At 38.9% G+C, this 15,101-nt stretch overlaps 2 protein-coding genes across 3 annotated transcripts; both read left to right on the plus strand.

Moving 5' to 3' along the window:
• The first annotated feature begins 390 nt into the window (after window positions 1–390).
• Window positions 391–4,360, plus strand: LOC111776853 (uncharacterized). Of its 2 annotated transcripts, none has more exons than XM_023656247.2 (3): window positions 391–697; window positions 1,002–1,175; window positions 4,046–4,360. In XM_023656247.2, exons 1-3 carry the CDS (start codon window positions 424–426, stop codon window positions 4,129–4,131), a joined length of 534 nt encoding a protein of 177 aa, XP_023512015.1. In that variant the 5' UTR covers window positions 391–423; the 3' UTR covers window positions 4,132–4,360. The 2 variants fall into 2 exon arrangements, with proteins under 2 accessions (XP_023512015.1, XP_023512016.1); XM_023656248.2 differs by lacking the exon at window positions 4,046–4,360 and adding an exon at window positions 3,392–3,694.
• A 115-nt stretch (window positions 4,361–4,475) lies between these two features.
• LOC111776792 (phototropin-1) lies at window positions 4,476–15,021 on the plus strand. The gene is made up of 23 exons (XM_023656159.2): window positions 4,476–4,614; window positions 5,161–5,871; window positions 6,045–6,227; window positions 8,013–8,104; window positions 8,207–8,510; window positions 9,502–9,715; window positions 9,801–9,871; window positions 9,947–10,053; window positions 10,139–10,188; window positions 10,316–10,420; window positions 11,245–11,304; window positions 11,385–11,474; window positions 11,606–11,682; window positions 11,798–11,882; window positions 11,969–12,049; window positions 12,279–12,382; window positions 12,456–12,505; window positions 12,987–13,093; window positions 13,183–13,305; window positions 13,465–13,516; window positions 13,609–13,721; window positions 14,420–14,560; window positions 14,666–15,021. Exons 2-23 carry the CDS (start codon window positions 5,168–5,170, stop codon window positions 14,774–14,776), a joined length of 3,024 nt encoding a protein of 1,007 aa, XP_023511927.2. The 5' UTR covers window positions 4,476–4,614; window positions 5,161–5,167; the 3' UTR covers window positions 14,777–15,021.
• Window positions 15,022–15,101: the final 80 nt, after the last annotated feature.

Raw genomic sequence — 15,101 nt, forward strand, 5'->3', positions numbered from 1 at the left:
TCGTTGATACTGTTAGGAATCATAACGATATTGTCCATTTTGAGCATAAGTTCTTTGGTTTAAGTTTCCCCAAAAAATATTATACTAATGGAGATAGTATTCTTCACTTATAAACTCATGATCTTCCACTAAATTAACCAATGTGTGACTCACTCCTAATAATCCACAACAAATATAAATTTAAATTAATATTACACTTTTTGTTTATAAAAAAATTGAATTATAGGTAAGAAATTAAAAAAAGACTATATAATGGAACAACAAATGGAGTAATAATTAAATCTTATCACGTGCACGGCACGAGTAGTGAAATTTCCCGCCGAAAATCGGCGCAAAGCCTAACGCAAACAGAATATAAATAGAAGAAGCACAGCCCGAATTCCTACCTTCTCGAACCCCAAACCCTATCTTCGTCGTTGATAAATGCAGCAGAGATCTTCGACTTCGAGTTCGTTTCGAGCAACAACTGACGATCATTGTAGCATAATCTTCAGCCCGGCACAAGAGCCACAAGGAAGATGCTCTCCAGAAACAAGATCAATGGACGATTCCAGCGGTAGCATTCTTCCAGTTTCCGATCCTTCGTGTCGGAAGCGAGATCACAATTCGCGATACAAATTCTCGGAGAGGTGGATTCATTTGATTCCTTTGATTCTGCTCCTCGTCCTCTTCATTCTCTGGTGGTCATCTTATCCAGGTAAATTTCTTCAAGAGTTTCAAGAATCAGTTTCTGACGGTAATTTTTTCGATCGAATATTCTCTCTTCGCAATTTGTTTCTGTTTCTTGCATATGTGATTTGGTACATCTCTCGGAAAGAATGATCTAACCTAGGGAGTTTCTTTTACTTTCTAGTCTTAATTTTATCAAGAATTTGTTGAACTATAGATTTAATTCTAGTTCTACTCTTCTCTTCCATTCTCTTTTTCTTTATTTCATCTTGCAGTTTCTTGCCTCCTCTGTCCAGTAATTTGTAAATCGTTTTTTTCCCTTGCGAATGCAGTGAATTTGGTGATCAACGATGGAGGAATTAAAGCAGTTTATGCAAGTGAGTTTCCGGAGGCGCCGAAGTACATTGATCATGTCGAACTTGCCATCTTAGGAGATGCCGGAATGCACATTGCTTCGAGTCCTCTGAATCTAACCAGCGTTGGCGCTCGAGATTTACGGACACCAGGTAAGATCAATTGAGAAATGAATTTTATCATTTAGAAATCCAATAGTAATTTCACTGAAAATGGAATAGCTAGGAACTTTGTTGATAGAGATGAGGGGGTGACAACTGACAAAACTATCCTCATATGATGCATTGGCGTCAGGTTTACTCATACAATATATACATAGAAGAAAAGAAAACCAATTCAATGAAAATATTGTTGATGAAAGTCTGCCTCTCAATTTAAGAGAATGATCATAATTTATAACAAAAGAATATTATCTCTATTGGTGTAAGTACTTCTGAAAAGCCCAAAATAAAACCATGAGAGTTTATGTCCAAGTGGACAATATCTAGCATTGTTATGGAGAGAGTTATGGAGAACAAATATTTTGAAACTAATAGGTTAATTTTATTCTCATCCTAAATACATCAATATTTATGAGCTATAAGACCTATTATAACCTATGGGCCGGTCCAGCCCAAACCAAATATCATTGGACAGATGATCATGACCTTGATGCCTATGATCCGTAGGAGAGGGTAGAGTCTAGTCTATTTTGCGATTGCACATGAGGCACGTGATTCCATCGGCCTTCCTTTTCACTGTTTCTGCCTTTCTGGAGAACTTCACACAAAACAACTGCCAGTTGAATGGGGACCATATTAAGGCCCAAAATTGAATAAAAAAGAAATATATATATATATATATATATATATATGTAGGACTGATTAATATTAGGAAAGGGACAATACTTTAGGCAGTAGGTCGTTTGATGTGAGATGTGAGTTCCCATTTCGGCCATCCCGTCCTCACACTCAGAGCCGTGACCCAGATATTAAGCTTAAATGAAATAACAAACAAGAACTAAAAAGGTAATTTCACGTGTCTGTGGGCCCCACCAGCCTCCTTCCTTCCCTCATTCGTCTCTGTCACACCTCACACTCATGATTAGCGACCACTAGGATTTTAGGTATTTCCGCTGCCCAATTTAAAGACCCGGAAATTGGATTTCTTGTGGAAATTGAGGGGAGTTTTTAGACTATTAATAATGGTTTAAATTAGTTTATACGGTTAGTAGTTTTTTTTTTTTTTTTTTTTTTTTTTTTCTTCATTTTTATAAATTTTTATTGTATGAGAATTATTGTTATTATTCGACAATTTTGGATAAAAATTCATTTCAAAGAATTGAACTAAAAAAATTATTTAAAATATGATAACTAAATTTGTACATGTTTTTTATTTTATTTTTTAAATAAACTAATTCTAATAACTAAAATAAAATAAAATTTAAAATATAAGATCAAAATTGATATTTTATTTTCAGAAAATATTCTTGAAGTCTATTTACTTTCCAACAATATCTGAATTGATTGAGTCACTTTGTTGAATTTCTAAATTTACACTAATTTTTATTTTTTAGATTTTTCCTTATCCTAGACGTAATATGTATTAATTTTTACTTGAAATTCTTGACTTCACGAAGTTAAATTTGAACTTACTTTTCAAATAAAGGTGTGTGTGTTTTTTTTTTAATAGTTTACTTATTATTTATTTTTTGCTAAATTTACCCTTTCATTTTAATAAAATTGAATAATGATATTAATATACAAGATTAACTGTTAAAAAACAGGATAACTCTGGCCAAGGTTGGTATAGGGTTAATAATTGATTTCCTCCATATTTTTTTATGAAGAAAATATGACCTGCCGGTAATTCGATTTAAAATGTCGTAAAATGTAAAATGTATAATTGAATAATTGAGCCAAATTTTTATAATATAGTTCTCTGCATTCATTATTGCGACCACGAATTTTGAATTATGAAAGAATTTTCTTTTCTTTTCTCCAACATGGATTGTGCATTCTACGTGTTTGTTCAACTTTTTTGTTATTTTTTTTATGGATGTTCTTCTCTCTCTAACCTTTTGAGATAAAGGATTCTGATTTTCATTTGATTCTTTAGACACTTGTTTCTAAAAGAGTAGATGAGAATGAAGACAATGATAATTAAATTGTACCTTGCAATAATTTTTTATTTGAAAATTCTTCACTGAAAATATTAGGGTTTAAAACATTAATTCAATCATCAATGTTGTACATTAGTGATGCTTAATTTTGTGTAAATTTTAATATTTATTGAAGTTAAAGAGTGTTTATAGATTTTTACTTTATTTTTTTCTTAAATATTTTTAGGAAATTTAGCAAAATTTAACACAAATAACTATCACCTCCAGCGAAATGAAAAGTACATCAGAAAAATATACACTCATTACAAGGTTATAAAGGAATGTCAATGGAGACCGTTGGATTAAACTAAGTAATTTTAATTCGTCGGATTGTCCCGTGTCCGTCCAATGGAAGGAGTCGTGAAAAAAAGAATCCGAGACGGCCGGCAGCGAGACATGGTGATACGAAGGGCCAATGGTGGCGAGATGAAGCGGTCGGCTGAGCCACCCATCTGTGTTTTCGTCTTCTTTTGGCAACTCCATTTCCCTCCCATCTTTTCCTTAAATAATATCTCACCAAATAAAAAATAATAATAATTATTATTATTATTATATTATTTTCATTTATGGTCTATATTCCGAGCAAATTGTGGTATTCAAGACAAATATTAAGAGTTACAAGAAATAAGATAATTTATCACCATCTGTATTTGATATCAATGATTGAAACAACAATCTTTTACAGTAATATTGATGGGAAACAATAATTTTTGCAATGACATGATATTTGTTCATTTTGCTTTGGGTTTCTCCAAAATGCCTCGTATCGAGACAACGTCTATTATTTGCATCCTCAACGAATATCACATTGTCTACTTTGAACATAAATTATTTCACTTTTTCTTTTGGTCTTCCTAAAATGCTCCTACTAATACTTTGTAGAGTTATTGGAACTTAAAAGAGGCAATGTCAAGAGCCGAGACAAAATCGTACTATTACTCAAGGTTGAAATGCACACTCAATACTGATGGACACTAGAAGTTTCTAAAGGGGCGATATCATGGTGATGTTGGGCTTTGTTTAAAAAAATTCAGTGAAGTAAATTTTGTCCCGACAATTTTTGTATTCATTTGTGTAATTCGAACTCTACGATTGTGGTGCTTCAAAGGCAATGCAGTAATTGTCATGACTTATTGAGAATAGTTTTATATCGAGAGGTGCAGATCTCTTATAATCTTCGTATTATAATACAAACTTCTCGTAAACTCGAGTTCGAGACTAATGAGTATATGAAACCGAGCTACAATTTACGGTGCATGGAAATTTGTGAAGCATGTGGCATATTTGGGGGTCCTTTGAGGAATGGGAGAGCCTTAACCTTTTCCACTCATTCTTTCAATCCTTCATTTTTTTGATTCCAAAAGGCGCTTTTAAAAAGTCCCGTTTTCCCCGTTCTCCCCACCGCCGCTCTTCTCCGCTTCTTCCAATTCTTTCAACCACCTTTCTCCGAGGTAAGCCTTCCTCATATTAAATAATTAAACAAAATAATATTTGTTTTTATTTTCCTCATTTATGAATTATAAATAAATATTAGATTTTGAAACGACGTGATGAACTAAATTCTTCGTTTTAGATCGTTGTAATACCATTTCATATCCCGTTTCTTTAGAAATAATATATAAATTTTACAATAATACCCTTCATAGTACGAGAGCTAGAAATAGATTGATTGAGGTGTTCGAGCTGGTCACTACACAAGACGGGTTTTTTTTTGCCAAATGATCGTAATATCTTTTTAACTTGCATAATTTGTCGTCCATCAATCAACAAAATGTCGTCGTCTTATCTATGTCCTACCGTTTCATGACTAGTCCAGATAGACTCGCACCTCAAAGAACGAAAATATCTGATATTGGAATTTTGGATTATTTTTAGATGATAAAATGATTTTTACGTGTAATTAATTAATTTTTTTTGAATTAAAGTGGATAAGGTTTGTAAGAAAATTATGATTTATATATATAATTCCACATTTTGATATTGTGATGTTCATGCAGAGACCTAATGGAACCGTTGGATAAACCAGCATCAAACTCCTCGCCTCTCGCGCCATTTCCTCGGGACGCGCGAGGATCGCTAGAGGTTTTCAATCCCTCGGCCGCGTACTCACCCCATTCGATCAACTCCATTTCTCGAGCGAACCCAACGTGGCCAAGTTGGGCGGAGGCGGACTCGGCCAAACTCGCCGCTAAACCGGCGAGTAAAACCGGCGACGAGATAACGTCATGGATGGCCTTCAAGGACTCGAACGCTCCACCACAACCTTCATCGCCGGTCGTCCAGAAAACCATCTCGGCGATTCTCAGCGACAAACCGCCGTCAGAAAAGCCGCAATCGGCGGACGAAGTCGGCTCCGCAGCTTTACGCGCTGCCGAGTGGGGACTGGTACTGAAAACCGATACGGAGACGGGAAAGCCTCAGGGAGTCGGAGTTCGAACTTCCGGCGGCGATGAACCGAATATTAAACAAGAGAATTCCAGAAGAGGTTCCAATAACTCGGTGCGAAGTTCGGGCGACATGTCGGAAGAAGGGGGAAGAGAAAGGGGGTTTCCTAGAGTCTCCGAGGATTTGAAAGACGCTCTGTCGACTTTTCAACAAACATTCGTGGTTTCCGATGCTACGAAACCGGATTATCCGATTATGTACGCCAGCGCCGGATTCTTCAAGATGACCGGCTACACCTCCAAGGAGGTCATCGGAAGAAACTGGTATCCATTTTCAACACATTTATATGCAAATTTCTGCTGAATTTATTCTTTAAATTGAAGTAATAATTATGAAATTGCAGAAGAATTAAGCAATTTTCTTCATAATTGAAGAAAGAAATTGATACTAAATTTCTTTAAATTGTAGTAATAATTATAAATCTTTGGATTTGCAGTCGATTTTTACAGGGTGCAGACACAGACCCTGAAGATGTGGCCAAGATCCGGGAAGGTTTACAAGCTGGGACGAGTTACTGTGGGAGGTTGTTGAATTACAAGAAAGATGGGACCCCTTTCTGGAACCTTCTTACTATTTCGCCCATCAAAGATGATGATGGCAAGGTTCTCAAATTTATTGGGTTAGTCCTTCTATCTCCCTGTTTATATCCATTCGATTAAATTACAAGTTTAGTCCTTGAATTTTGGAGTTTGTGTCGGGTAGATTCATGAATTTTCAAAAGTTCACGACTATGTTTATAATTTTGAAAGTTGTGGAATCAAATATACACGAACAGGGTTATATTTGTAATTTAACAAACACTTCTGTAAGCACGTAGTCTTAAGTCAAAGGTAGGTCCAATAAGAGGGATAAAAGTTCACTAATGTAACAACTCAAGTCCATTGCCAGTAGATATTGTCTGCTTTGGTTCGTTACGTATCGTCGTGAGTCTCACGGTTTTAAAACGTGTCTGTTAGGGAGAGGTTTCCACACCCTTATAAGAAATGCTTCGTTCCCCTCTCCAACCCATGTGGGATCTCACAATTCACCCCCCTTGGGTGCCAGCGTCCTCGCTGGCACACTGCCTATTGTGAGATCTCACATTGTTTGGAGAGGGTAACGAAATATTTCTTATAAGGGTGTGGAAACCTCTCTCTAGCAGACACGCTTTAAAACCGTGAGGCTGACGGCGATATGTAAGGGGTCAAAGCGGACAATATCTATCGGCGGTGGACTTGCGTTTTTAAAGTGATATAGGCACGGTGATAGATAGGTAGGGCAGGGCTATGGATATGAACTCACGAGAGAGTGTACTTTTGGGAGGGAGAAATGAAGTCAATTATGGGGAAAAAACAATTCCAAAGCCATGAAATAAGGAAGCAATGTGTGTGTGTAGGATGTATGTGTTATGAAGGGAAGATTTTGGCATATGGGGCATCCCAAAATCCAAGTACCTTTTATTATGAATGAGTTTGATTTGTGCTACAACTTACAAAAACATATCACATGATGAACATGAAGTGGGCATTCTCCCAAGCTCCTTTAATAATTTTCTTCCCAACTTTTCTTTTAATTTGTATTGTTCTCTTGCCTATTGATTCAATGCTTGATTGTGATAGAATGTGGGCCTCTCCCTCTTCTATCTTCGTTAAATCTTCACCGTTCGATCTTTTTAGTATTCGATTAGTATTAGTGAGTGATCTCGGCTTAGTGAGTCGTTTTGTGAGATCTCACGTCAATTGGAGAGGGGAACGAAACATTTCTTATAAGGGTGTGGAAACCTCTCCCTAGTAGACGCATTTTAAAATCGTGAGGCTGATAGCGATATGTAATGGCCAAAGCAAACAATATCTACTAGCGGTGGGCTTGGACTATTACAAATGGTATCAGAGCCAGACACCAAGTGGTGTGGTAGTGAGGATGCTAGGCCCCAAGAGGGGTGGATTGTGAGATCCCACATCGGTTGGAAGGGTAACAAAGCATTCTTTATAAGGGTGTGATAACCTCTCCTTAGTAGACGTGTTTTAAAACCGTGAGACTGACGATGATACGTAACTTGCCAAAGCGGACAAATATCTACTAGCGGTGGGCTTGAGCTGTTATACCTTTCTTTCGTGATGAACTGTTGGCACTAGTCCTCCATTTTGTCTCTGTGGACAGAGGAGAAAGGGGGTTCTGTAGGTAGTGGATTGTAACATGAGAGAAGTAAGAAGGTCAACTTCTTTCCATCATACAACATGGATTCAGACAATGAATCTAATATTTTGAAAATTCACGAGCTGTTATTGAACTTTTAGGTTCTCTTGGACATGAAGTTCAATTTTATGAGTGTATGGGACACTTAGTGACCTATTAGATACAAGATCGAAAGTTCACGAATCTATGAGTTTAATTAATTTTTTTAATGGGTTTACTGATGTGGCAGAATGCAAGTGGAGGTGAGCAAACACACAGAGGGGTTCAAAGACAAGATGGTCCGTCCCAATGGCTTGCCAGAATCCTTGATTCGTTATGACGGTATTGCCCTTCCTTTCAACTTCTTTATGATCTTTTACATGAATGTATAAAAAATGTGAATTTGGCTGTAAAAGTGATTAAATTTGGGTAATTTTGTTGCAGCACGTCAGAAGGAGATGGCCACCAGCTCGGTGACGGAGCTTGTGCAGGCGGTGAAAAGGCCACGGTCTCTAAGTGAGTCTAGGCCTCGGGCTCTAAGTGAATCTATGAACCGTCGGCTATTTAGAAAATCCGGCGGCGGCGGCGGCGGGGATAATGACGGCGACAGATTTGAAACTGGTATGGTTAGGCGAAAGTCAGAGAGCGCTGCAGCTTCAACTGGACGAGGAAGTCGAAGGTCGATGCAGCGTATCAATGAGGTTCCCGACAAGAAACCCAAGAAGTCTAGCCGTCGTTCATTTATGGGGTACGGTTTCTTTTTTTTTTTCCCTCTTTTTTTTTTCGCCTAAAATAATATATGTTTTTATATTTATTTACTATTTTTCTTTTAAAAAATAAAAATTTAAATATGGCTTACAAGTGGTATGACAATCTTAGGCCCGGGTCCATATCAAGCTGGAAATAGATGCAAAGGGTTTAGACAAGCACTTCTTTTAAGTTACCGTCTAAATAATAAAGACCCCAACAAAGCAAAACCAAATTCGAAAAGAACAACTAACCGGTAACGAGTAGAGGAGAAGGGTGTCTGAACCCTGAACCCTGAACCCTGAACCCAACCCGAAAACGAGTAAGGGATAATAGGAAGAGGCTAGGAAAGATTCGATCTCGTTTAGAGAGACAATTTGAGATTCCCACAAGGACAGGTAGCCGAATTGTCTAAAGCATGAACAGAATCAACTTTGTTCTGTTGGTCTAGCGAGTAAAAACAATCTGTAGGGCTCCATCCACTGAGTGCCAATGCCGAAGGCGTAGTGGCAAAAGAAAGTATGGTCTTTGGCCCAGGATCTCACTATCACCTATGCATGTACGAAGTTGCGATGCTGTAGAGGGTTATTCTATGGCTTCGGGAGGCTCCTTTAAAAAGAGTTGACCCGTGATCTACGCAAAGGCTGCTTAAAGTACGTACACACAGGCAAGAGAGAGAACGCACAAGCGGTACGTAAGAGCAAACTGTCTTATTGCCTATTACCGAATCGAAAGTGCTTAAACCTCTCCTCTTTCTGTCAGTCGTCTACTTTACTGACTGAATTTTCTTTCGTCCTCGGACGTTCTGTTCGATTCCGGCGCTTGCGTTCTGATGTCCGGAACCCTCGCGATTGATTGGGAAAAAGAGCGAAAGCGAGAAAGATGGATTATATTAACTAAATTCAAATGAACTCTTTTTAATAAATTATATGTTGTGAGTTTGAATAATCTAGACTGAAAAGTTTCTAATATGATCTCTTCCTATGATTAAGGATTATGAGGAAAAGTCAATCAAATGTTGATATCATCGACGTTGAAAATGGTTCCGACGACGATAACGACACTGATGACGACGATAGACCAGATAGTGTCGACGACAAAGTAAGGCAGAGGGAAATGAGGAAGGGTATTGATTTAGCTACCACCCTCGAACGTATAGAGAAAAACTTCGTCATTACCGATCCTAGATTGCCCGACAATCCCATTGTAAGATCCTTACTTCAACTCTTACCGTGTCGGTTTTATGTAATGTAAGAATTAAGGAAGTTAAGTGTTTATTATCCATATTCAGATCTTTGCTTCTGATAGCTTCCTGGAGCTAACCGAGTACAGTAGAGAAGAAATCTTGGGACGAAATTGCAGGCATGTTCATACTTCCTATGTAAGTTTAGTTGAATGAACATTACAATATCTGTTCTTATTCTGAATATGTTGTAGATTTCTGCAAGGTCCCGAAACCGATCGAGCGACCGTCAAGAAAATAAGAGATGCAATCGACAACCAAACCGAAGTTACCGTGCAGCTTATTAACTACACAAAAAGTGGTATGCTTGTTCTTGGTTAAGTACTATGATGCTTGTTTGAGTGTTCTTTAAGACTTGTTTTTTTGCTTAATGAATCTCAATTCAGGTAAGAAGTTTTGGAACCTGTTTCATCTACAACCTATGCGTGACCAGAAGGTACACTTCTCCAACTTTTTAACTTTTAATACGTATCTCGTATCGGTCGGATTTCGAGAGGCTGTTTTATGAGTAACACGGCCGTGGTTTTGAGCCGAAAAAGATAAGTGATTGCTTTTGCTAACAGGGAGAAGTTCAGTATTTCATTGGAGTTCAACTCGATGGTAGTCAGCATGTCGAACCGCTAAGCAATTGCATACCGGAAACTACTGCGAAGCACGGCGAAAAATTGGTTGGTTGTTTTTATATGAACATTGTCACGCTTTAAGATTCTCTGCATTTGGAATTTAGTATTGCACACGAAATGTAAGAGACCAAGGCCACCGCTAGTAGATATTGTCATTTTGGGGTTTCCCTTTTGGGCTTCCCCTCAAAGTTTTTAAAACATGTCTACTGGGGAGAGGTTTCCACATTCGACCCCCCTTCGAGGCTCACCGTGCTCGCTAGCATTCGTTCCCCTCTCCAGTCAATGTGGGATCTCACAATCCCCCCTCTTCGGGATCCAGTGTGTTCGTTGACACTCGTTCCTCTCTCAAATCGATGTGGGATCTCACAATCTACCCCCCTTCGGGGCCCAACGTCCTCGCTGGCACCTGGTGTCTGGCTCTGATATCATTTGTAACAGCCCAAGCCCACCGCCAAATATTGTCCTGTTTGGGCTTTCCCTTCCGGGCTTCCCCTCAAGGTTTTAAAACGCATCTGCTAGGGAGAGGTTTCCTTATAAAGAATACTTCGTTTCCCTCTCCAATCGATGTGGGATCTCACAATCCCACCTCCCTTCGGGGCCCAGCATCCTCGTTGGCACACCGCACGGTGTCTAGCTCTAATACCATTTGTAACAGACCAAGTCCACCGCTAACAGATATTGTTCTCTTTAGGCTTTCCCTTTCGGGGTTTCTCTCAAGATTTTTAGGGGGAGGTTTTCATACCCTTATAAAGAATGTTTCGTTCCTCTCTCTAACCGATATGGGATCTCACAATAAAGTAATGACATGTATTTCATTGAACTAAATAGAGTGTTACCATTTTGTGACGTTGCTCGATTTCCACTGCCAGATAAAAGAAACTGCAGAAAATGTCGATTTGGCAGCTCGAGAACTTCCCGACGCCAATTTGGTACGATGAATACTTATGCATTTCTTGCAACAATTTGAAGTTTCTTTCTGTTTCTCACAAGAAATTTCTTCAACATATAGACACCAGAAGATTTATGGGCAAATCATTCTAAGATGGTTCAACCTAAACCTCACAGAAAGGACAGTCCTTCCTGGAAAGCTATCCAGAAGGTAATGTTTTTACATAAAAGTATATAAAAGTGAACAAAGAAACATGAATTGCTGGTAGTAATCTGTTTATGAGGCTCACAATTTCCGCTATCTCCGCTATCGTTAACAGATGTTGTCCTCTTCTGTTACAGATTTTAGACAGCGGAGAACAGATCGAACTGAAACATTTCAAGCCAGTTAAACCGTTGGGATCCGGCGATACTGGCAGGTTTGTGTTGTTTCTATCCCGTTTATATCGGTCGTGTTCTGAATCGATCGCCGTTGTTTTAGCCGACTGGTATCAATAAGGAAGCACCAATCATTGTTTACATTGTTGGCTGCAGCGTGCATTTGGTAGAACTGTGTGGAACTGATCAATTTTTTGCAATGAAGGCAATGGATAAGGGTGTTATGCTCAACCGTAACAAGGTTTTGAATACATTTTCATTGGTTCATGTTAGAAATTCTATTACATTTCACTTTGCTTTCAACGAACGAGGCCTTAATACGTTCAGGTGCATCGAGCTTGCGCCGAGAGGGAAATACTCGACATGTTGGATCATCCTTTTCTTCCTGCATTGTACGCTTCATTTCAGGTTAGGAAGTTCGATATATGCAAAAAAATTAATATATGTTTATTGGCGTTTCTTACCGAAATGGTTAAGCATTGCTTCTTCTGGTTGGCTCGTATTAGCCTGTGCTTTAGTATAGGTAGTTGTTGTCCCCGTTCCTTTGGTCTTTTCAATGGTAGCTTGTTCGTTATTACGTTCTCGTCCGTTTTTATGGTCTGGTAAATAAAATTCTAAAGTTTGAGCTATTTTGCAGACAAAAACACATGTTTGTCTTATAACTGATTACTGTCCTGGTGGAGAACTGTTTCTGCTTTTGGACAGACAACCCACAAAGGTCTTGAAGGAAGATGCTGTGAGGTAACATTAAGCCAAATCATGGCATTCTAACACTCATTATGTCTAACTGATGTAAAATGACCAATGAATGTAGGTTTTATGCTGCTGAAGTTATCGTCGCATTGGAGTACCTTCATTGTCAAGGTAAGGTCGGGTTTGTGTGAGATCCCACATCGGTTGGAGAGGGGAACAAAGCATTCTTTATAAAAGTGTGAAAACCTCTCCCTAGCACACCCGTTTTAAAACCTTGAGGGGAATACGGAAGGGAAAGCTCAAAGAGGATAATATCTGCTAGCTGTGGGCTTGGGCTATTACAAATAGCATCAGAGCCAGACACTGGACGAGTGTCAGCGAGGACGCTGGGCCTTGAAGGAGGGTGGATTGTGAGATCCCACATCGGTTGGAGAGGGAATGAAGCATTCTTTATAAGAGCGTGAAAACCTCTTCCTAGCAGACGCGGTTTAAAACCTTGATGGAAAGCCCATAAGGGAAATCCCAAAGAGAACAATATCTATAACTAGTGGGCTTAGGCTTGAGCTTGAGCTTGGGCTGTTACAGCTTGGGATAGAGAAAGTGAAAAGTGACCCTTCAAGTTTCTTGCTCTGAATTTTACGTGTTGTTTCAGGGATAATTTACCGGGATCTGAAGCCCGAGAATGTTCTACTACAAGGCAATGGACACGTTGCCTTGACGGATTTCGACTTGTCATGTTTGACGTCTTGTAAACCTCAGGTATCCCAATTGTTCAACATCAATAGAGTGTAAAGTTTTCATTTACAAGTCATAGGACTTCTCTTGATGTGAATTCTGCAATTCTGCAGCTTTTGCTTCCAACAACAAATGAGAAGAAAAAACAATCAAGAGCTCAACAGGCTCCCGTCTTTATGGCCGAACCTATGCGAGCATCGAACTCCTTCGTCGGAACCGAAGAGTACATAGCACCGGTTTGTATTAGCAAACGCCAAACTTCAACTCCAAAACAACAAATACTATAACATTTGTTCATTTCACGAAACTTCAACTCTGATTTTTTCTCGTTTTTACGTGTTATGAATGTGTAACTCGTCGAGTTCTATATCGTTTTCGGTGTTGAATTCTTGCAGGAAATTATTACTGGGGCTGGCCATACTAGTGCAGTGGACTGGTGGGCTTTGGGTAATTTTCATTATGCTCTTTTCTTATTGAAAATATTTGAGGATTATATTTGAATTCCCTTTACTTATGTTCCCTTATGGCTTATAATTCAGGTATCCTTCTATATGAGATGCTCTATGGCTACACACCCTTTAGAGGGAAGACAAGGCAAAAGACTTTCGCCAACATTCTTCATAAGGATCTTAAGTTTCCGAGAAGTATATCGGTAAAGACTTCGAAGTATCTGACCCTTTACTGCTCAATTGTTCCTAATATAGAATGTGAGGTCTCACGTTGGTTGGAGAGGGGAACGAAGCATCCCTTATAAGGGTGTGGAAACCTCTCCCTAACAGACGCGTTTTAAAACTGTGAGACTGACGACGATACGTAACGGGTCAAAACGGACAATATATGCTAGTGGTAGGTTTAGGCTGTTACAAATGGTATCAAAGTATGACATCGAGCGGTGTGCCAACGAGGACATTGACCCCTGAGAGGGGTGGATTGTGAGGTCCTATATTGGTTGGAGAGGGGAACGAAGTACTCCTTACAAGGGTGTGGAAACCTCTCCCTAACAGACGCGTTTTAAAACTGTGAGGTTGATAGCAATACCTAACAGGCCAAAGCGGACAATATTTGCTAGCAGTGAGTTTAGGTTGTTACAAATGGTATTAGAGCCTGACACTGAGCGGTGTGCCAGCAAGGACGTTGGGTCTCTAAGGGAGTGGATTGTGAGGTCCCACATTAGTTGGAGAGGGGAACGAAGCTCCCCTTATAAGGGTGTGAAAACCTGTTTCTAACACACGCATTTTAAAACCATGAGGCTGACAACAATACGTAACAGAGGTGGGCTCGGGCTATTAGACAGAAATCCTCTCCTTTTAATTGGAATACATTTAAGTCTTCTATTTTCTTATGTTTCAGGCAAGTCTCAGTGTGAAGCAGTTAATCTGTAGGTTACTGCATAGAGACGCCAAAAACCGATTGGGTTCTCGAGAAGGAGCGAATGAAATCAAACGACATCCTTTCTTTCGAGGCGTTAATTGGGCGCTCGTTCGATGCATGGTAAACTACAAACAAAATCTCATAAGTGCTGCTGAACATATTTTATCTTTTATCATCATGTTCATAGAGAAGCTTCATTTCATAACATATCCGGTTGTTTTTCAGCATCCTCCCGAGCTCGAAGCGTCTCTTTTCCTGACCGTCGAACCCGAAAAAGATGCTAATAATAAAGCTCCAGATTTGGACATAAAAGCTCTTGACCTCAGTGTGTTCTGATGATCATAAGTTTCGTTGTTGGTTCTGATCAAAATCACCTTCCTAGTTCTGCAGCATTGGGGACCGTTGGATCGCTTTAGCTTGTGAAATTTTGTTTGGCTTCAAAGCTTTAAATTTTTTAGTGCTTATTTAATCTTTTTGCCCAATGTAATAAGAATGTTGTAATGTAATGGTGGTTGGTGAAATAATCTCCTATGCCTCCTTTTTTTAATAATTTTGTTGGTCTGAGTTATTTTTCATTGTCATTTGTTGACTTTCATAGATATATTTTTATTTTTTTCGGAGCATAGTCAACCTTTTGACTTCAAGTGAGTCAACCGCTATT

This window comes from Cucurbita pepo, chromosome 16 (assembly GCF_057944985.1).
Source record: "Cucurbita pepo subsp. pepo isolate OVF chromosome 16, ASM5794498v1, whole genome shotgun sequence".
NCBI classification, from domain to species: domain Eukaryota; kingdom Viridiplantae; phylum Streptophyta; class Magnoliopsida; order Cucurbitales; family Cucurbitaceae; genus Cucurbita; species Cucurbita pepo.

Excerpts from the sequence above, each read along its gene's own strand:
- LOC111776853 (XM_023656247.2), top strand. The coding sequence starts at position 424 with ATGCAGCAGAGATCTTCGACTTCGAGTTCGTTTCGAGCAACAACTGAC. Across the intron at positions 698-1,001 it reads CTGGTGGTCATCTTATCCAG|TGAATTTGGTGATCAACGAT; the intron begins GTAAATTTCTTC and ends TTGCGAATGCAG. Across the intron at positions 1,176-4,045 it reads TCGAGATTTACGGACACCAG|AGTTATTGGAACTTAAAAGA; the intron begins GTAAGATCAATT and ends AATACTTTGTAG.
- LOC111776792 (XM_023656159.2), top strand. The coding sequence starts at position 5,168 with ATGGAACCGTTGGATAAACCAGCATCAAACTCCTCGCCTCTCGCGCCA. Across the intron at positions 12,050-12,278 it reads CATTGTACGCTTCATTTCAG|ACAAAAACACATGTTTGTCT; the intron begins GTTAGGAAGTTC and ends GCTATTTTGCAG. Across the intron at positions 13,722-14,419 it reads AGTTTCCGAGAAGTATATCG|GCAAGTCTCAGTGTGAAGCA; the intron begins GTAAAGACTTCG and ends CTTATGTTTCAG.